The sequence below is a fragment of the Lepeophtheirus salmonis genome, chromosome 8 (assembly GCF_016086655.4).
Source record: "Lepeophtheirus salmonis chromosome 8, UVic_Lsal_1.4, whole genome shotgun sequence".
Lineage (NCBI taxonomy): Eukaryota > Metazoa > Arthropoda > Copepoda > Siphonostomatoida > Caligidae > Lepeophtheirus > Lepeophtheirus salmonis.
In genome coordinates, this window is record NC_052138.2 from 213,854 (window position 1) to 236,175 (window position 22,322).

General features: G+C 30.3%; 1 protein-coding gene across 1 annotated transcript; it reads right to left on the reverse strand.

The window, feature by feature from the left end:
• Window positions 1-3,414: 3,414 nt before the first annotated feature.
• LOC121119314 (uncharacterized) lies at window positions 3,415-12,574 on the reverse strand. Its single transcript, XM_071890512.1, has 10 exons — window positions 12,370-12,574; window positions 12,045-12,310; window positions 11,258-11,452; window positions 8,843-9,129; window positions 7,359-7,707; window positions 6,666-6,995; window positions 5,462-5,512; window positions 4,743-5,263; window positions 4,397-4,685; window positions 3,415-3,657 (listed from the first exon to the last, which is right to left on the reverse strand). Exons 1-10 carry the CDS (start codon window positions 12,521-12,523, stop codon window positions 3,499-3,501), a joined length of 2,601 nt encoding a protein of 866 aa, XP_071746613.1. The 5' UTR covers window positions 12,524-12,574; the 3' UTR covers window positions 3,415-3,498.
• Window positions 12,575-22,322: the final 9,748 nt, after the last annotated feature.

Genomic DNA, 22,322 nt, shown 5'->3' on the forward strand with positions numbered 1-22,322 from the left:
CGGGTACGTATTAAACTCGAACCAATTAAAAAAACCTTTTATTGAAATTTTTACAACTAGATTTTTTTTTTACTTTTCCTAAATAAATCTCAAAATAAAATAACAATAATTTTAATTATTGCTAAAAACAACTTGTATACAAATATAGTCTTACAAGTCATTTTGACAAGGGTATTATAAATGATTTTACATATTATTAATAAGTTTAGAAAATCATATGTATATGCATAAAACACGCAAGGAATATTAATGAATATCATTTTAGAGACCATATTGATCATTTTGAACCGATATTATCAGTTCTTTTGTTTGAAATGCAATATCTATGTACATGAACGTTACCCAAAAGTAATTTATAAGAAGATTCTGGACGAGGAATACTTGCAAGATCAAAAATTTGAAGACGATGTATCAGATAAAGATGATGTTTAGATGAATACTTGACTTGTTCTTATATCAAGAATACATTTTTTTTCAGAATTTGATATTTTCCTGTCAAAAAATAGTAAAATTTTATTGTCCGCATAAGTCATTTGATGGAAATATTTCAACATTTTTCCTATTCATTACTCCAAATACGAATCATATTGAAAATGACTAATATGGTAGATTTTATAAGTTATGCTAGAATTGAACAAGCCTTGATTATGATTACTTTCAAGCTATCGTTAGATTATTGAGATTGGCAGGTATCTATCAATCTGATGGTGAGACTACTCTTAGTTTTGGGAGTCTAAGAATAGTTGAGCAATTTGGCTATTTAAAAACTTCAAGACATTCTCAATTACAAAAAGTTCTGCATCTCCAAAAACGACTGTAAGGCAAGTTCTTTATTTACATAATGTAAAAAAAAAATATGTAAAGCCAAATATAACATTGATACATGTTCAATAGCCAAGCACTTAAAAAATTAGATATAAATTTTAATTTATTTTTTTCTTGATATTGTTTATCAATAAATTATAGAGATATAAAAAGCACTTAATGTGATTTGGAATTTATGCTTTATATATTAATTTTTCAAATAGAATTATTTAATATTTAAATTTTATACTAGTTATTATATTTTTAATTCATCATAAAAATAAAATTTATCTGGAACTTAAAAAAACTTGTGTTACATAGTAATTATTTAAGAGTGTGTCATTTTGACCCGAAACGCAAGGGGTATATAGAAAAAGTAAAGACCACACATGGGTTAACAAAATAATCTAAAAAAAAATGCTTTGTGCAACTTCCGTCAATAAGTGATCCCTCAGATATAATAAATGTCTCAATACAAGGCCTAAAGCCCTTGCTGAACTTCCATGGAGCCAGACTTGAGCTCGGTACACTTCTTCTTAATGGAAGCTTGTAGAAACCGGACACTCTTTTGATGAGTAGCAAACGCTCTGTCCTCAAGAAGAGCTCAGATAAAGTAGTCAAATAGTTTTGCATCTGGAGAGTAAAGAAACCACATTTTAAGATCTCAAAAGTCCGGAAAGATGTTTCTCAGAAAGGCCTGGGTCTTAGGAGCGCGATGACATAGAGGTATTACCTCTTGAGTGATATCAATGTTGCCCCCAATATTTTATCCGACCCAATGGTTCTTATCCAGAAGATCAATGTAGGCATCTGCTGCTCCTTCCTCTCCACAAAAATAGGAGGTCACACTTCACCTTTGCTGGCTCACTGGATTTTTTGTTCTGAAGACATTGCTAACAGAAGCTGAAACATCGTCTGAATGTTCGGTTGTGATGTAATGTCTATTCTGCTTATTCACAGTGGTATCAACAGTAAAAAGTGATTTACCAAAAAAAGAAATATTTGCCACCATTTTTGTTGTTCTTGAGACCATTCAGAATATTCTTTTCTCTTTTTAACTGTCTGAGCTTGCTATGTTGAGAGAAAAAATTGTGTTGCCCGTCTCCATATTTTTCAAAAAATGTCCTTGCAGATTGGAAAAGGAAAGACTCAAGTCCTTTACCACCCTTTTCACCGTCGTCGTCCTCAAAAAACAGTCATTAGCTGGCTTCGATTTGGGCTTCGTTGCTTTAATCTCAATTCACCTCTTCATACCGGTGAAGAATTTAGGAGTTCTTTGTTGGTGACATCAACGACTCGTTGAGGCACTTTAGAACATCGTCGACGGCCGTCCTAGGGTACATTGTAAGGTCGATAATTTGGCTGGTTTGCGTTTTCTACTCTAACTTATTCAGCAAACTTCGCTCTTCGTGTCGCGTCCAGGGTTATTGCTGATATTACAGTGGCAAAATCAGAACCATATATCTGGTAAGACACTTAACCTCTGAAATATGCCCTCTAAATTGACTACAACACCTTCTTGATTCTACATTTACTGGGTGATCTATTGAAATATGAACTCCTACTAATTCAATAATGAGTGAAGGTTAAGCGATTGAAATTTATAAATATTTAAATGAATTAAAGTATAAACAATTAGTTATAAAACATAACAAACTGAGCTCTTTAGCTTCTTACAATTCGAGAAAATGACGCTTGAACGTGATTGACGAATTTTTAATCGCACACTCCAAGCAGTTGCGTATCTCCAGGACTACCGTTTACGCCGCCAGCAAGTACCAAACGTTGGAGAGAAAGAAGAACTATGTTAAAAAGGCCAAAATGTACCCAGAGAAGTTAAATAAAACAGCCCAGGCCAAACGCCTCTAGTTCACTAAAGGATATACAAGAGATCTCGGAGTTTCACACCAGAATGGACAGAGAGCTATCAAAAGAGTGGGCGGAAATAATCTTGTAATGGTGGAGAGTCCACTTTTGACACCAGCAATAAAGAAAAACCATATCATCCGTTGGAAGCCATGATTCCTGCTTAGGACGGCTACATTAATGATTAAGAGAGCCTAGACACATATCAATTTATAATAAATTTATTTTTTTGAAATTATATATTTAATAAATCAATCATTATTTTTATTATAAAGTTGAAAATGTTCTGATTTGAATGTACAACCCGGTATATGTTAAAACTGAAACCCTGCATTGTATTCCTTGATTTCTAGCCAAACTTTATCTCCTCAAAATGAAAAGAATAATGATAAAAGCTGAAGAGATAAAGAATTATCATCACGAAAATTATTTATATAGGAGTATAAGCATATTTTTACTGTTCTAGCAGGGAAAATTCGATTTCTACCTGAAATATTTATCAAGAATGGCGTTCTTCTGTGTTTAAGTAACTGTTTATTATTTATTAATGATAATTATTCATCTTCAACATAACAAATCTAAATTGTATATAATTTGTTAGCTCACATATATGTAAATAAAATAACAATTGAAAGTGAAATCACATGTTTTAGGTATAGTTTGTTTGATGAACAATGTCTGACACAAGGGGGTGCACTTTTCTATTTCATTTCACAATTTTATCTAATGTAATGTCAAGTATAATTTGTTTTTCGAGGGGGAGTCTGTTTATTATTTTTATCAATGCAATGTCAAACCCTATAACATCAAATTATAATTTGGAAAGTATTAATTTAATATTTCAGATCTTTGCAATCTACAAAGAGACTCTTTTTTATAGCGACGAATATCTGAAAATTGTGTTACTATTCTTTTTATGAGTATGGGAAGAATCCCTAACCATTCGTCTTCGAAGCGTCCAAACTTGTGAAATGCCGAATGACTTATCTATAAATTAAAATGTACATATTTTTATAAAAATTTAAATATTGATTGTAAAAACTATCCTGCTTATGCTCTCTGTTCATTTTTAAATGTTTTAACAGTAAAAAAAGCATAAAAACGCGTATATTTAGCACATGGGCTAAAAGTATCCGATAAAAAAAATACAACACTTTTTTTCTTTCATATTTATTTTTTGTAAATAATTTTTTTAAACACTTTTTGGAGCGGAGTACCCGTAGCACTTTGCAATTCATTACTCAACTGAAACGGTATTTTTTCTCACCAATAAGCAGTGTAAAATTAAAACACAAATTTATTTTTTTTCCAGTTTTTTGTAAAGTGACACTTTAGCAAATAATTCAGACACCAAAAAATGTATTGTCATGATATTTTGACACCTGCGGCAGCCACATGATCAATATTTGTCCGAATTTCAATAGATATTATCATACTTTTATGTCTGCTAAGGGTGATGAGGTTATCATGAATGATTAAATAACTAGCCATGCAATAATATTCCTGAATTTAATATATGAATTCTCAAAAAAATAAAATAAAAAAAAACTGACATTTTTTTCAAAAGTAACTAAGTTAATACCAAAATTGATCGTATTGTCCCCTTTTCTAAAAAAAAAAAAATATATATAAATGAACAAATGGAACGCCTTGCATATATGAAAAAATGAACAGAAAGGTATAAACGGGTCCGAGCCTGCTTTAGTATTGTAATTATTTTACTCACGTCAGTAAGATTTGTCAGTAGTTTCAAATGTTTTCCTTTTATGGCATCTGCTTGATTGCTTGGTTTGTACTGAAGAGACTCCTTCACCATGATTTCCTTAAGTACAGGATTTTTATCAATAAATGCAAGTTCTTCTTTCGTTGAAAAGGGAAGGAACATGTCTAACTTCTTGATTATATTTGTCATAGTTGAAGGTGGTGTGACAAGAACGGCTAGTTCACCAAGGGAGCCGTACATCTTATTTGCTAAAATGATATTTTTTTCAGTAATTTCCTCGTTATTGATGATCCTTAGAAATAAAATATAGATCTCAGTTAGTTTGCAGCATGGCTTTAAAAACATTTACCGTAGTCCCCAATGTTCTAACCGATAAATGGCATAAAGCTTCCACTCTGATTTCAAAATGATTGGATTTCCATCTTCTTCAATTTGTAATGAAGTTATCCCTTGAAGGCCAGAGAGAGCATTTAATTGCCCTAAGCAATGAAGACCTGTTTCTACAAATCTAAAATGTATTACATTCGGGAAAGTTATACGGAACTTTGCCAAATATGGAATAAGCTCATCAAAGGACACAAAGTTAAATTGCACTGTAGTAGCTTTTGCCGCTCGATTCTTATTCCAGGGTCTGTCTAAGAACTTTAGAGACTGGTATCCATATACCGCAAGGAGATCACCATCTAATTCGATTAGATAGTCTCTACCTTGTTCTGAGGTACGCCCCGTTCCAATGTCTGTATCTGATATACTTGGAGAAATTGCATTGTATGAAGGGCTTGAAGTTATTGCTGAAGTTGTTGAGGCGAGAGATGGGGATGGCACACATCTATTATTATAATAGTCCTTACGGAAATTCATATGTGAATATATAAAAATAAGTTAGAAAATTAAAAATTAAGTATTAGGCTGTTATAAATTATTGTCCCATCCAAATCGGCTAAGTCCTGCTATGGGAAAAGAACAAAAAAAAACATTTAAAATTATTTTATTAATTATAACATTGGGCTTAAAAATGGGTGGCCGGCTTATTAAGTATATTAGTGTTATTTAAGGAAACTGTCAAACCTTATCATTGATTACTCTTGGAATAGCAATTGCTTTCTTCTCCACCTTATCCTAAAGGTAAAGTCAAAGAAAGATTACTATCACTAGAGAAAGAAGATCAAAATCTTAGGATTTAAAATTCTGAAAATCGGAGGCATAGTACACTCAGACAATTTTGGCAAAATGGTCTTGTGCTCCATCCTGCTGAAAGCAGATTGGAGCTACTAAAAACACATTTTGTATTCATGTTAATGCTTTAGGATTTATAAAGTCCAAAGCTATGTCCTTCTTGATCTTAACTACATAAGGAATAAAGATCTGACTTGCTTTATTGACAATACATATACTAGGTGGTCTGTTGAAATAAGAACGTTTTCTAATTCAATAATTAATGAAGGAGGGATTGAAATTGATCACTATCTACGCTGCCAGCAAATATGAAACGTAGGAGAGGAAGAAGGGATCGGTCGAAAAAGCCCAAGTGTAGCTGGAGGAGTTAACTAAATCAGCCAAGGACAATCCCCTCAAGTCGATAAGGGGGATCATATTATAGATCTTGGGGTTTCACACCAGAGAGCTATCAAAAAAGTGGGTGGAAAGAAGCATTGTGTGGGCGGAGAAGTCACTTTTGACACCAGTAATCTAAGAAACCTATCTCTTTCGTTGCAAGACTCTCTTGAATGAGTTTCTTTCGAGCTCTTTTTGATACTTTTGGCCCCCTTACAACCCTAAAGCATACACCCTTTACTACATCTTTTGGGTGCATATTGAAGGGAATGCGTGTACTGTCCGTCATACAAACACCAAGGCCCTCAAACCCATTGTCCCCCTGAACTGGTACGCCATAACAGAGGGCTACATCTGCAGTGGGGTCTGGGGCTTTTATCCCTACCTGGAAGCCATCATTGCCACTAAGAGGGGGTACAATAATGATTAAGAGACCTCAGACTCACACAAATTTAAAGTAATAATTTTGTTGATATTCTATTGTTATTTAATAGATTTTTTCTTGATGAAAATTTCAATTAAATGTGTTTAGATTTTGCTGGGCCCCTCGGTTTGCCATAACACACCATAGCATACTGGGATTTGTTTTACTATAGTTTTTAAGAGGAGAAGCAAATTTGAACTTTTAAAGAAACTTCAAAAAGTCTTAGAGCCGATAAAATATGAGCAAAAAATTAATGGGACGGTAATCCATAACAACCTTCTACAAAAATTAAGACAACTTATATTTTGATGACAATTCCTGTACTTTTTTGTTCTTCATCCTTGGAGATCGACTAAGACTTGGAAATAGGGTACGGTTATCCTCTTCCATATTATCTTCAGATGAAGATCCATCTGTAGTAGACGAACTGGAAGAAGAATCTGACACAAGCCCACATATTTCTTCATGAGATGAATTCATATTACGATTTATAAGGGATTCAGGTGATGTAAAGAACCCTATTTTTCGGTTCTGGGATCTAAATCCCCTAATATTTGGAGTTACTGCTTTAAAATCCGTAGTATTTTGATCTAAAGTGCCTACTTCTTTGGACATGCTTATAAACTAAAACAATGAAGATAAAGAATACAAAATTATGTTTACATATGTGACAAGTTAACATAAAAGTAGACTGGTATTTTTTTGCATTATAAATAATCAAAAATCAATACTCATTAACAAATTTAGTAATAGATTGTCTTTGACCTATAAAAGAGTGTAACTTTTTTAACGCCTAAATATGAGAAATTTCATAAAAAATGAATCTGATGTAAATAGTTTTGTAATTATATACGTGTGAATATTGGTATTGAAAAAATTCAATGATCGTGTCCTGAAAGAAAAATTGTTACTGATCAATTTCTTCTCTTTTAGCTCAGGCCACTTTTATGTTCTCATATCATATAATAATAAATATAAAGAACTTACTCGTTGTTGTAGAACGAAATGTCGATTTTCAAATTCAAGAAATCTTTGAAGCATACCATTGATATTACTTGCTTTAAGGTTTTCTGGCTCAGATTTGGAATTTTTAAGTTTGTTTGGTGAGCCTGGATTAGATGAACGACTATTTGAAGGAACTTGGAGTTTGTTGGAGCTCACAAGAGAGCTTCGAGATGTTTGACGAGACATTATTCGGCTTGGAGGGTTGGAATTTTCTACAGTAGTTTTTTGGCTAACTGAGCATTTCATGTCGTCAGACTCTGGAGTTGATATTGTTGTGTCTGCTTGTGAATCACTAATGGACATAGAATCCTCTTCGGTTTGTCGTAATTTTCTGGAATTAGTTTAAACTTAAATTCAAATATAATCTTTATTTTTATATAAGAGTCCGGCAATGGCATGGCTTTGAAAATATTGTTCATCCTATATACGATAAAATAAAAGATTTTTATTCAAGTAGAAAAAAACAAAACAATCTATAGCTGATGACTTTACTAAGTAATTAACTTTCAGCCGGAATCAGATTTTCAATTACACTTCTGGAGGAAGTGCAGGATTTCTTTTTGAATCTCTTATCCATTTTAGTTATCTTCTACGGGATAGACATTACCCAAGAGTCCTTTGTGTTAGAAAAATGTCCTTTTTATGAGATCCACACACAATATTGTCCGTAGAATTCAGATACAGACTACTACTCACCATCTCACTGCAGTTATATTGGTCATTCCTGTTTCTTAGTATGCACTATGTTATTTCTCATCTTTGTACGGTTCTCAAAAGTATATATGTGAGATCCTTATAATACCTTATTGTAAGACATTTTTATTCTAATGTTCCTTTAATTGGTCAGATGGAGTTGCACTGCTTAAGTATAATTAAATAAAGAGTATTACTTTTACTCTATCCGAATATAGAATATTATTTGAAGCCCATATACATTATGATTATTTACTTCTCTAGGAACGACCGGGGTGCGAATCCATGGACACTGTGTTGAACAGAATAATTTTTTGCCGAGCGGGTTGTCCATTGAGCTAAATATGTTCTCTCTCACAATTGTCCCAACCATTTTTCTTTGTGACCATTGAATGATTCTCAAGAGTGCATATATGAAATCTGATACCTTAATGTTGAATATTTGTCTTTTTCGGTAATCATAATCACGGTGGATCTACGTTCTTGTTCATTAAATTTAATTACATGTAGCTATTCATATACTTGTGCACATCAAAGTTGGCTATATAACCAGATAAAGCTAACCACCTACGCTTTTTAATTATATATTAAACGAATTTTTACTACTTTCAGTCTAAGAGGTTGCTTTTTTTTTTGCTTAAATTTGCATGTATTTCATTGTCAGACTCTTTATTTAATAAAATCTTACTTTTCCGGTAGGAATTTCACAACGGGTATAGCTTGTTTCTTCAAGAAACTCCATCTCATTTTCGCATTAGATATAGAAAAGTTACGTTCCTCCATTTTTTTTCAGCAGCTGTTTTCGAGCAGTTCCTCCTCCAACGACAGACGTGGTTGGGGTATTTGCTGAACTTACAGTAGGGTCTGTTTTGTTCCTCAGCCATTTTTCAGCGTATGACCGCACGTCCGTAGTTATTTCTTGTTGATCCAGCATTTTTAGATTATCTAAGCTTGATACTAAATGAAATGTATACTCAGAGCAAGACCAGACAGGATTTCCCTCCATTTGAACAGTATGAAGGTTTTTTAAATTCTCTAAATTACTCAGGGACGATATATTCTAGTTGAAAGAGAAAAAATCAAATTTTTGAAATAAATACTTCGTTACTTCCCTATCACATTTTTTATTCAGACCCTTAATTTATTATATAAATATTTAATGGATCAATAAATATGAAAAAAAGAGACAAAGAGGAGCGGGAAAAATATTTTCTCTATAAAAATCCCTCTATGGTATGTCAACATTAAAACAATCTTGAACAAAAATTAAGAAAAAGAGAAATTCCCAATATATATTTTTTATATCAGATATACACATACACGCTACCTACGCCGAACCATTACCTTCCAAACCGAGTGATGCTCCCATGAGTAAACTTGGTAGGTGGTAGTACATATTGGATTTTTTGAAAGGAAAACTGAAGTCCTTGCTTCAGTTTACCACAAGGAAATGTCTCCAACGACAACACTATTACCTTATACAGCATGATGTTAGTCTACTATGTTTTGGGTGTGGGTCAAAATATATATAACCACTTCATCTAGTTTATAAATGTCCTAAATTTATAATTAAGGAGACAGAGCTTTTAGACAACTTTCAACCTCTTCAATGACATTTCTCTCCAGCCTCTCTAGTTTTTTAATAAATTCTGATGTGAGGCAGTGGCTAATATGTAGCAATAAATGTTTTAAAGAAATAAACACAGGCGAACATATAAATAGACATATTTCAGTCAAGTATATATTTTGTATACAAATTACAGAGATGAGTTAATATACCCACTAATTTTAGCTATAATTTAGAATCTTTTTTTGATTTAAGACACTTATATTAGCTTCGAATTGACCTTTCAAGGTTAATCAATCAATTTTGCAATAACTCATTATGAGGATTAATTTCTTCTACTTTAATTGCAAATTGGGGCGCACCCAAAGGATTACTAAGAATAATTTGTTCATATATATTGCGAATAATTTGTCGAAGAATAAAAATGTATTTCACATTTATTTTTGAGATAAATTTTCGAAGTTTGTTTTTGTGTTGACATGTCTTCTTTGATAATTATTCATTTAGATAGAAAATATTATTTATCCTTTACAGTCCACCAAGGTAAATGTTCATTTTTCCAACACTTTTTTTAGATTATGAATCAGCATGTTTAGAAAATAAAGTCTAGTAAAAATTAATCCAAACGAACTCCATTATTTCTAACATTTTTCTTGGGATTATTTCTTTTTATATAGTGCTTATATTACAATCGGATTTGACTATTTCTATTATTATATCATCATTTTCCACAATGACCTTTTTAGAAAATGATGCATCTTTGAAATAATAAATTATCAGAAAGGAATATCGACACAACCAAAATACTGTGTGATTGTCCATTGCAATTTCAGGACTATCAATATTGTTTTTATTTCCAGCCACCTGGCTTGCGTTTTCGCCTTTATCGAACTAAAACTGTAAAATATGGCGTATTTTCTCTTTTCTGGTATATATCATACATGGTTTGAAAATTATCAGGCTTGATTCCCACATAGATTGCTATATATCTTAAATTCACCTTGTTTTCATTGAGTACCAACTTTCATATTACAGATGCGAACATTTAACGATAATGTCTTATTTAGTTTGTGAGTTATAGGGCAAAGTGTGGAACTACTTTTGTACCTAGGAAACAAAGGATAAAAAAATTGTATTTCCATTTTATAATGGTTTTTCGAGGGAAAAATACCGTTACAGCTATGCAATAGCTTAAAAACGTTCTTAGGACTCCCCTTCATAAAGTGAATAAAAAAAATTATATTAATAATAATTTGAAAAAAAAAATAACAATTTTTAACAAAAATATTATTGTTTTATTTGTAAATCCCAAGACTTGCAGCAGATGTGTTTTAATACTGATTCAAACAATGAAAAACTATCACATAAGTTTTTAAATTACAAAATCTTGTTTCTCTTTACATCCTCTAACGTAATCCAATCTCACTTTTACAATTTGAGATACACATTAATAAAGTCATCTATGGGAAAAGTTATGAATTTATTTTTCCCTTACCTAGAACATTTGTAAAAAGTATTGATTTATTTACTAATACTTATTTATACTATCACATGAAGAGATACTCTGGTAAAATTTGAAGTGAAGTAACGAAGAATTAATTAAAAATTAATTATTACTCACTTGTATTTCATTATTACTGATGTATAATTTCTCAATTGTTGGAACGCACTCCAGGCCAGAAGTTGATCTTACACGATTTCTACGTAAATTTAACTCTTCTAATACGACTAAATTAGAAATGTTCGTTATTTTACGAATCATGTTTCCAGCTAAATTCAAAACTTTGATTTCACACAGTTTTTCAAGTCCTGAAATCTAATTTGTGAAAAAAACCGAATACAAATCAAAAATAAATTTATAATTTATATTATTAGTACAAAATTATTTCTAGTTCAAATTTATTATATTTTTGAAATCTAAATATTTGATCTCCCATTCACAAATATTGTAAATACATTTATAGATCAAAACTGCAGAAGATTTTATTAAGAAAAAAAATATCCAAAAGAAGGTCATGACCAAAAAATAAGGTAAATTATTATTAAGTTTGCAATAAAACTAATTTTAACATCTTTTAATTTTCATAATATAACTTTTTTTTTTAAATTTTCATAATATAAAATATTAAAATAAACCTTTTTTTTAACATATTTGTTTTAATTTTTAAAAACACTTTGTTTGTTGAAATTACAGAAAGTTTCAGAAAATATGATTGTTTAGAAATTGATGTACGTTTCCCCTCGTGGCAAAAATAAGGGCTCTTTATTTTGCGACAAAATCAACAAATAGCAAAAAACAAACATTAGGTTTAGAGTTCCCATGTAAACCTTTACATGTATACTTAATTTATATAAATTTTTAGTTTTATTCAGATGAAAAAAAAAACCTTAAAAAACTATTTTTTTACTTGAGTTATACGATTTCCATGCAGATCTAAAACTGAAAGTTTTTCACATTTCTGTAGTCCGTCAATCCGTCGTATCCGATTCTTTCCAAGCATAAGTACCCTTAAATTAACTAAATACTCAAGACCACTAATATTTTCCAACCGATTTCGATATAAATCCAAAAAAACAAGTCGTGTCGTTAGATCCAGATGCTGAATCTTTTTTATCATATTATGTTGAAGGCTAAGGAGTCGGAGACCAGGCTCTTCTGATAGAATAGGAATACCTAAATTATAGATGTTAATAAGAAATATGCTAAAGGTTAAATGAAAGTTATAATCAAACCATGTAGTCCTTTCCTATCTATATTGATACGATCTGGAAATTTAAGTTTCTCATCTACTGACCGTTCCATTGCAAGTCCTGAACCCACACTTCCACAAAACTGGCCACCACTTAAATTTTGATCGCTATGAAATAATCTATCTTTCCTTTTCATGTTAACCTTAATCAACGAACAAGAAAGAAAAACTAAATTAAATAAAACAACCAACGTATTCGTATTTTGAACAATATATGTATATAAATGGTTTAGAAAGCAAGCTCCATTTTATTGATCAAACAACAAATTTGTTTCATTGCAGATAAAAAAGGAAAACTGTTTAGATATGATTTAACTTTTCATAAAATCAAGTTATATATATAAAAAAAAACAATGTTAATATTAGAAAAATAAATATAAAGAAAGTATTCAAAAAAAAAGAGGAAAACATTGGGCTTTAATATTTTATTTAATAATGTAACAAAATTCAAATTTATAATCCAGCTCTTTTTCATGAAAAATGAACAAAAAAGCAGACTGTATATTATATTTAAATAGTCTATACTTTATTTTGAATCATTTTTACTAATTTGATGCACTCCCTACAGCGAAATTTGTCATTAAATGAGATGATTAATCAATTTTTCAGTTCCTATTTATGTGGATATTTTCATGATTAATAGCCCCAATCATCAGAGCCGAGAATAGGTTAACTGAAAAATGCCTATAATATAAATTACAATGCATTATTTTAAAATAAAGAGTCCCCAGGGCACTTCATATTCAGGAAATTTATTATAATTTATTTTATGTTTGTTCTATTTACAAATATTGTGTTAGCCAAAAAGTAAGTTTGTATTTTCCGCCTCTTATTTTAGATTAGGTATATTTTGATTATTATTAGTCACATCGAATCATACGATAAAACGTTGTGAAGGTGCGAGTAAATATTAACTACGCCTTTTTGACAGTATTAAGTATGGGTGGTTCAATTGTGAATTATTGTAATTCGAGTATTAAGACCTTAATGGATTTTTTTTTTCGCTAAATAAAAAAGAAGTTTGCCATATTTGACAGTTTTGCTACCAAAAAGAAAAAACGGCTTGAAAGCGACCAAAAGGACTGGGAGTTCGGATGGGTAAGTCTTATGCATCCACCCTTCAATCGAAACTAGGTACCAAGTGACTAGCGCCTTATCCTGTCTATATCCAGCGCGCTTAGTGTTACAAGTTTCGCCTTAATGGAGGCCTGTCAAAATGTATTGCCAGACTCTTCGTAATATTGGGATGTAGTGATCAACCAATACGAGCAAGTTAGGTTTTGCTCGTATTCTGTTCTTATTAAACTGCCGAACATCAATAATATAACACTCGATAACTGGTTTATTTTTCCAAATATTACAAAAATAATTAAATAAAATGTTCTGTCAATTGAAAATTTTTTATTGTAATGTTATGTTTTAAATTTTATATAAAAAGTGCATCGTTGAACCCTTTTTCTGAAGGCCATGAAGCCAACAGAGCAAAAATAAGGCCATTTTTGGAATCTAAGATCCAACTCTACTACGAAAAGCATGTGCTGTTCTAGTGCTTTAAAAAAGTGTGATTTTTTTAACGGTGTAATCTAAGGGTTAGAAACCTGTACGTTCTAAGAAAATAAATATTTTACGAAACATGTCAATTTGAAAGAAGAAAGGCAATATTTTTTTCCCCCTCTATCCTATTATCGGAGTAAATTTTGACAATAATTTAATGGATGGGAAGAGTCTTAAATTCCCTTTGACAAAAACAAACACAACAAAACTTGGTCTACAGCACTTATACTTCAATGTTTTTTGTTTTTTTTGTTTATTAAAAAGAAATTTATTTATTTTTTATGAACATATTATATTAAGGGCTAATTAAATTAAATTAGATTATTTCCCTTAGAACACAAAACACAGACATTAAATATTTAACTAAAATGTTCTAAATTGAGTAACAAGGTTTGAAGACTCCGTTAGATATATGTGAATTATTTAATTCTAGTTCGAGCAAAGTTTTTATAAAGAAACCAACTCAATTAAGCAATTTGATATCATAATAGTATATGTAATATTTGTAAACTGACATGCCAATGAAACTTTTTCACTTTCCTTTTAGAAAGTTTTTATTTCTTAAAGTGTTAAAGAAAAAAAGAAACGTTATAAAATATAACAAATACTATAACAAGGCTTCTACAAAAAAAAACAACGATATATATATTTGAAATTATCTCTTAAAGAGACAAGCGCACCATAACACTTGCGATCCAATTAAAGTATATTCAAAAATGAGCCTTGGTAGTTCTTCTAACACAAAAAGACAAAATATATATTCAAGTCTCAGTATCATGTAAACATGATTTATGTAAAAATTAGTAGGATAGGCTCATGGATAGACTAAATGGACTCAAATCAGTATAACAAGAATTAGCGAATATACGTATGAACTGGAATATGTATAAATTTAAAAAAAAAACAGAAAAAATATATGGTAACCCTGAAACTTTGGGAATTTGTTTTGAATGTTTTTAATCGAGGAAAAAAAATATTTTAGGATTTCTGTTCTAAAAAAAATGGTGATTCCTTGTGGAAAAAAACAAGCTCTCCCCCCCAAAAAAAAAAAAAATCCTGCAGACGGTATTTTTGAATAGTCTAGAACAATATCTATTAGTTAAATATGTTTCCCCAAAAATTGCATGCTGTATTTTCATACCTGTTACCTTTGTGCATTGAAATCTCGAGGCAAAGATGTCACTTATACCCGAGAGCATAGAATTGTGTCTATAAATTATATATAAGGTTATAGAATAAATATGATTTTGAAATATTGTTCAAAATATCTGAATATATATTGATAAAGCAATGTTTCTCTGTATGTATGTTTATAGGAAACCTAATCAATATTGCAGGCGTTTGTATATGGAATCGAACGTGTATGCAGGGTCCGTATATAGCATAAATCACTGTTTCGATTTTTTTTGTTATTGGTCCTTTATGTATACACTAGATTTCATGTACATATTTATTAAAATTTGAATAAAAAATAACACTGGTACGTTAAAATGAATTTTATTTGTTTTTATTTCTTATACGAATATATATTATTGTTTTGAGCAATCACTTAAGAATGGGTTTTAAAAAACAAAGAATACTACTATTAATTTAATAAGATATTATCTTCTAGTCCATATGTGCCTCATTACTCTGGGCAATGCTGAGTTCTACTGCAGGAAGTATATTAATAAAACAAAGTATGTATGTATGTATCTATCTATGTTTAATAATTTTGAGTGTCGATACTTGATATCAGAAATAATTATATAATTGATCGTGCACGTCATAATAAAAAAAAAGTATTTTTATAGAATTGTATAGAAACGGTATTTAAAAAATGATCAAAATCTTGCAGGCGTTAAATTCAACTTATATTAATAAAGGTAAGAAAGTAGAAAGTACTTTATGTTTGAAAAAATAATTTGGCTTTAGATAAGGTTTACAAACACGGGTCATGTCAATTCAACGAAAATAAATAAAAAATGTTACCCGACCCCTTAGATTTGGATGATTTTTGGCACACAATCGTAAATTCATGAGTAAATTAAGTGTGTCAAATTTTAGTAAATCTTTCTTAGTCGCTTCGAGATATGGATACTCGTCTCAGACCAAAATTTTTAACGTTGCTTAAAAGTATTTGTACATGACGCTTCTTTCTCTCATTTGTTTTTTTCATTGAAAGTGGAAATTTGGTACTTAACTATTTTGAAGTGTGAGGATTCCAAAAATGAAATCAAAATTAGAATATTTAAATTTCTTATGACCTCAATTTTTATTTAAAAATAAAAATCTGAAATACACAGCAAGTGAAATACTATAAACTACTCTTTTTTTTAATTTGTTGACTTCTAATCAATAATATTAATTACTGTAATTCACTTTTCTTATTTCAGTCCATATTAATCATAAAATAAATTTAAAATATTGAAACGTACATAAAAATTACTAAATTTCCAAAGAAAAGTAACTTAACTTTGAGATCCAACCCTGGGAGCTATGATAAAAAAAGCCAACACGATTTTGGGCGCATTGATGCCCCTGTTTATATCAAACATGTCACCCAAAATTTCATATTCAGAAGAGAAGTACTTATTGGTGTATTTCATATTTTTTTAAATAAAAATTGAAGTCATACAATATTTAAATTATTAATCAATCTAATATTTCATTGGATGCGTATTTTTTTGCAGCTGAAAAATCGAAATTACAATTTCCACAGATTTCTTTTTTTGCCAATAATTTTATGGGTTTGAATAAATTTAGAAATCGTATTCATTCGTACAGTTGTTTTTTGAGACGCCCGTCACTTTTAGATTCATAATTCAGAACCCTACTAAGTTTTCTTGAGCTTCAAAAAACTGTTTTTATGATTTGAGTAAAGAATAAGCCAACCCCCACCCCTCCTAAAAAAATGGCAACCTTGTGTTACCCTGTCGAGGTTCAAAAGAGGGCATCAATTTAAGGTACACACACAGAGAAACCATACCTCTATTTTATATACAGATTATTAAAGCAAAATATGTCTGTTTGTCGACGCCTCAAAACTCCAGCCAATGTCAGTGTGTCTTTTAATAAATTTACAATACTATAATCAAAAATAACCAAGTGCACGTTGTTAACTTTAATGTATCTTGCAACCTCTCATACCAAAAGAAACATATTAAAGGCCAAAATCATCTGGTAGTTACACGCATAAGTCAATCACATTAACTTCTATTTATTTCTGAACTATTGACCAACCATCACTTTCATATTATTTCTTTACAATTTTTAAAATGAATTATTTATATATCTATATTTTATAATATTAAAATCTTACATTTAATTTTATTGGATACAGTATTATAATATTTTATTAAAAGGGTATATAAGAGTTTGTGTTTATATTCTCATAGACAAAATTTCTTCATAGATATAAAAAGATGGCTCTTCTTTATGTATGTTAAGTGGAATATGAAAAATCAGGCAACTTACAAAATGCCCGTTAGAGTGGGTAATGTGCAAAATGACCGGGCAGTCTATTAAATTTCCAATAGAGTGGACATATTAAGCTCACATTTACATTTTCAGGTAAAGAGATTGTAGGTAATTTGATAATGAAAAAAATAATTCTAAACAATTTGCTCATAAAGGATTCGCTTATGACATTATTGCATTGCAAGCAATTTAATAATCAATTGTACTTCATTGAAATTTATATTGTTTTCAGTCAATCAAACTATTTTATTATAAGAAATTGTCATAAGAGACTCCAATTTTTTTTTTTTTTTGCAAAATGTTGGCCAACTGATTGTGCAGGTGACAACTGTTGCATAAGGGATACAAAAACCTATTGCTACTACTTTCCTGAGTATCAAAGTCCCCATCTAAAAAAATGATTATACACCCAAGCCCATGGTTACTGAAGTGAACTACTTGTTCATAAGTGGGATCTAAACCTATTGCCACCACTATATTGAGTATCAAGGACACATTCAAATATCCTATGATACACCCCAGGCCACGGGTTGTGCAAATAAACCACTTATACATAGGTTGGATCATTATCCACCCCCACCGCTTCCTTGAGCATCAAGATCCGCTTTTAATATCCTATAATACAAACTGGTACATAGAAAAATTAAAATAATACAATATGTTTTATCAAATTTTTAAAATGTAAAATTTTATCAAATTCTTGCAAAATTTTGAAAAGTTGTAAAAACGAATTCTCGCAAAATTTTGAGAAGTTGTAAAAAAAGTGTTATCTCAAGACCAGAACAAAGGCCAATTACATCCCGTAACTTTCTTACCTCACACCTCACATCAATCATATTAATGACTACTAAAAGATATCACGTGTATATCCGTGCATCCAACTCTGTCTCGGGTAGGAAATAACAATCCAGTTCAGAAAGATATTGTCATTTATTCCATGGATACCTCCAATACATATTTGATTGACGGTGAAATCTCTCCCTAAATTAAAACTATCCAAATATTGCATGGAGTCTCTAAGAGTTGAGTTGTTTCACTCCAACTCATCACCTTGGGAAATTATCAACATTTCATTTTTTAGCATAAATAACTGTTATGAATCCCCTAATAGGTTCTCATACCAACATTAAGTTTAACCGGATCAACACAATGACTCCACTTCAAACATCATCCATCTTTGGAGTTAAATCTTGAATTTATTTGGATAAATAACATTCAATGCGAGTAAGATATGCGAAGGCGGCAGAAGATTATATAACCCAATCAAGGCGATATATGCGAGCTTTATAATGAATTAGGAACTCTAAATAATTTATTCATGAAATTAATATTATTATATTAAATTGATTGATTAATTAAACAATATGTCAACAATTTTTAGTCATTGAATCAACAAGAAACTGAATTTAGCAATAACAAGAGTGGCTAATTGTAATTTATTAGTCCTTTAATTCTGTAGAAGCTCAGCACTGTTAATTAATCTTAAAAAATAACATTAAAGTTATCGAGGTGCTATGTAGTCCATTGACTTCTTTGGTTATTAATAGGTCGACTCAAATCGAACATGAATCTTCAAAGTTAGTGAATGAAGCCTTTCTTAACAAAAAAGATAAATTGGATTTTGAAGAATGAATGGTAAAGCAAAAATGTCTAAAAACGATAGTGCTGTATTAATTAATACTGATAAATGGAACCAAAAAATGTAAAAAGGCTATAACATCAACATCCTACATTGGAATACAAATGATAACTATTGATTGTTGAAGTAAATGAAGAATTTAGAGTTGAAGACAATTCCTCTCTGTAATTGGTCCAACATATTATTGGAATAATATATATTTTGACATGGAAGAGTCTAATGAAATATAAGATCTTATTGAAAATGAGGATTTTACTTTCTTGAGTTGACGATAGGAGCAAACAAGACAAGGGAACTATAGTACATCTTTGCAAAGTTGATTATTCTCTGAGGTTTCTTTTAGTTGAAGCAGTACTGAGTCCATTATATTCCTTCCCGAGACGAAGTTGGAAAAATAGACATGATCCTTCATAAATTGCATTAATACCATAAAAAGAGTGACGATTTTTCTTTTTCTAATTTCGTCTTCTAATTTATATACCGGCGCCTGTTCCTCCCTGTGTTAGTTCTCATAAAATAATATGAGATCCTTTATCTGAAGGATTACCAAATAATCAGGGATTCCCCTGCGTACAATATTAGGTACGCTGTATTTTGAATGTTATCCACCCAAGAAATAAATACTCAAACATCATTAGCACTCCTATGTACATTTTTCTTCTTTATTTTTCCTATTTCATGGTGTCTGAAATAAAGAAACATGATTAAAATAAAGTCCAAAATTAAGAATTTTAATTTGAAACTTGTCTGAATTTATGGACTTTAGACATTTTTTGATAGTGTTTTTAAATCTCTAATAACCTCTTTATTCCATGGTATAAGGAAAATATTTTGATACAACACTTCTTTCTAGAATATATTTTTTAATGTGTTTTTAAAAAAAAGACCTCAAATATAACGCTCGATGTCTACATAAAATTATATGAACATAAACACCTCTTCGATGTTACCGTCGATGCGTAACTTACCTTTTTTTTATTTTCACTTCAAAGACTACCTCCATCTAACTAATTAATGACCACTTAAAAAAAACTGTTACAGCGTATTTTTATGACTAAATGCACAGAAAACGTAGAAAAGTTTTGACAATTTGATCAAATTTATAGAGTTCTCAGAAATTTTAAAAAATTATATAAAATAAAGTATATAAAAATTATATGCAATTTAAGACAATAATCACATATTTGTGGGGATTAGGATTTTGTTACTATTTAGTGATTAGAAAAAAACTGTTGGTAAGGGTGCTGTTTTTTATTTGATTATTAAATAAGTTTTTTGGTTTTATCATCATACCCTAAAACTATAATTTTTGTCTATCTTTAGTCTTTATTATTTTAAAAAAATCCATAAAAAATTAATATATATGTAATTTTAATATTTTACCTGCATGAAATAATTTATTATGATGAATGCCTCCTCTGTATAATAGTCAATCCTTTGCTCACTTCCACCATATAAAATGATCTAATTAGCAGCTAATGGTAACATACGTCATAATTCAGTAATATAATTTGTCGAATTCCTATATTCTTATTGCTTTTTAATCCCTCTTTATCGATCACAATTGTTTATTGAATATGGAACGTATGTTTTTATTTGTTATGTATTGAATGTATGTATGAATATATTTATGTGTGTTGGTTGAAAAATATGAAAACAGATGAGGTCTCAAGGGGATATGTAGCCTGTTGCAGTGAACCACAAAATATAGAACCCTTTTTAGTCTCGAAACAGCAATGTCAAGTGTAAAGCCTCGGCGTTGGCTAGGTGGATGTCAACAATTCACCAAGATATATTCCATGTGTTTGATGAAATCAATGATGCTTTGGTCATACACTTGTCACGTGGAAACTAATTTCTTTCATATTTCTTTACACTCTGCAGTAATTAAATAATTCAATAATAACAACTATGGGAGATAACGAATCTTGGACATGTTGCTACTGCAAAAAGTCGCTTTCTCTTGATAGGATATATTTCATTTCCTTAAAAATTACTACACACCTTAAGGGTACGTTGAACGGATATATACTTTCTCCTAAAGGTGGCTCAAAACCTTTTGAAGCTGCAATCAGTGTATCATATACCCAAGTAATACTAGGATATATTTTCATCTTATACTCGTAAATAACATAAATAATTTATAAAACCAAAACTTAACCCAAAAATAGTAAATATACAAATTAAAAAACAGTCATTAAAATAGCCAGTTTTCTGAATGTCTTTCTATGAAAAATAAGAATTTTTTCATTCAGTTAAGTTTTCAATATTATCAATCTTATAATACATGGGCTGAAAAATAGTGGGCGTTATAAACAGAACACCTCTTAGAGTGGAGTTCGAATAAAACTTTTTAAGCTATTGTTTAGCTTTAACAGTAATTTTTACTACCAAGAATTAGCACAAAGTTAAAAGACGAAATTATTTTTGATCCAATGTTTGAAATTCACGAAAGTAGCGTCACAGATAGTACAATAACGCACAAACTAAGGAGCAGATTGTAATTACATTTTGACAGCTATCTTTTGAAGGGTGGTACTCATTCAATATTACATGAAAAAAACAAAGCCAATTACTTGATAAGCCTGGGACTTTTCAGCCCCTAAGTTACTCTTCAAGACATCACACTCTTCCCATAAATGAATTGGAGTCTTTGTTGCATCTCCACACAGTCTGCATGATGTATTTCCACCATTCTTATGTTCTTTAGATGCTTCCTTAAGGAAATATGCTCTCTCTTGAAGCTATTTATTGTTCTTATATATGCTCTTCTGTTTTTAAAAAGCTTCAATTCCGAACTATACCACCAAAATGCTTGTCAACACGTTGTGTCTTCTATTAATTCCTTTTTTCCACCTTGTCCTTCTATTTTTTTTTTTTTTTTTTTCAAATTCAAATAATAATGCACTTTTATGAACTTTCACTTCAAATTCTTCAAGCATTGTCCCACCATTCTTGACAAGCGCATCAGCATATTCATTACCTGTGTAATCCAAATAACCTTGTATCCAAATTATCACAACTTTCCTTTTAAACATCTTTATTCATTCAACCAATATTTTATTTTTATTTGTAAATATTGTATGTAACCATCAACATCCGTAACGCCAGATCTCCCTGTAATACATATATATTTGAAATATATATATAAATTTGTTAAATATACGAAGTATATCCTTTATTATAATCATTTTTTACCTAATACAATAACAACAAGTAATGTATAGATTTTGAGTTTCTTTATCTTGAAAAAAAAATAAGAAGATAATATTTATGGTGCATTT

Excerpts from the sequence above, each read along its gene's own strand:
- LOC121119314 (XM_071890512.1), bottom strand. The coding sequence starts at position 12,523 with ATGAAAAGGAAAGATAGATTATTTCATAGCGATCAAAATTTAAGTGGT. Across the intron at positions 12,311-12,369 it reads AGATAGGAAAGGACTACATG|GTATTCCTATTCTATCAGAA; the intron begins GTTTGATTATAA and ends TCTATAATTTAG. Across the intron at positions 5,513-6,665 it reads TGTCATCAAAATATAAGTTG|GATAAGGTGGAGAAGAAAGC; the intron begins TCTTAATTTTTG and ends CTTTACCTTTAG.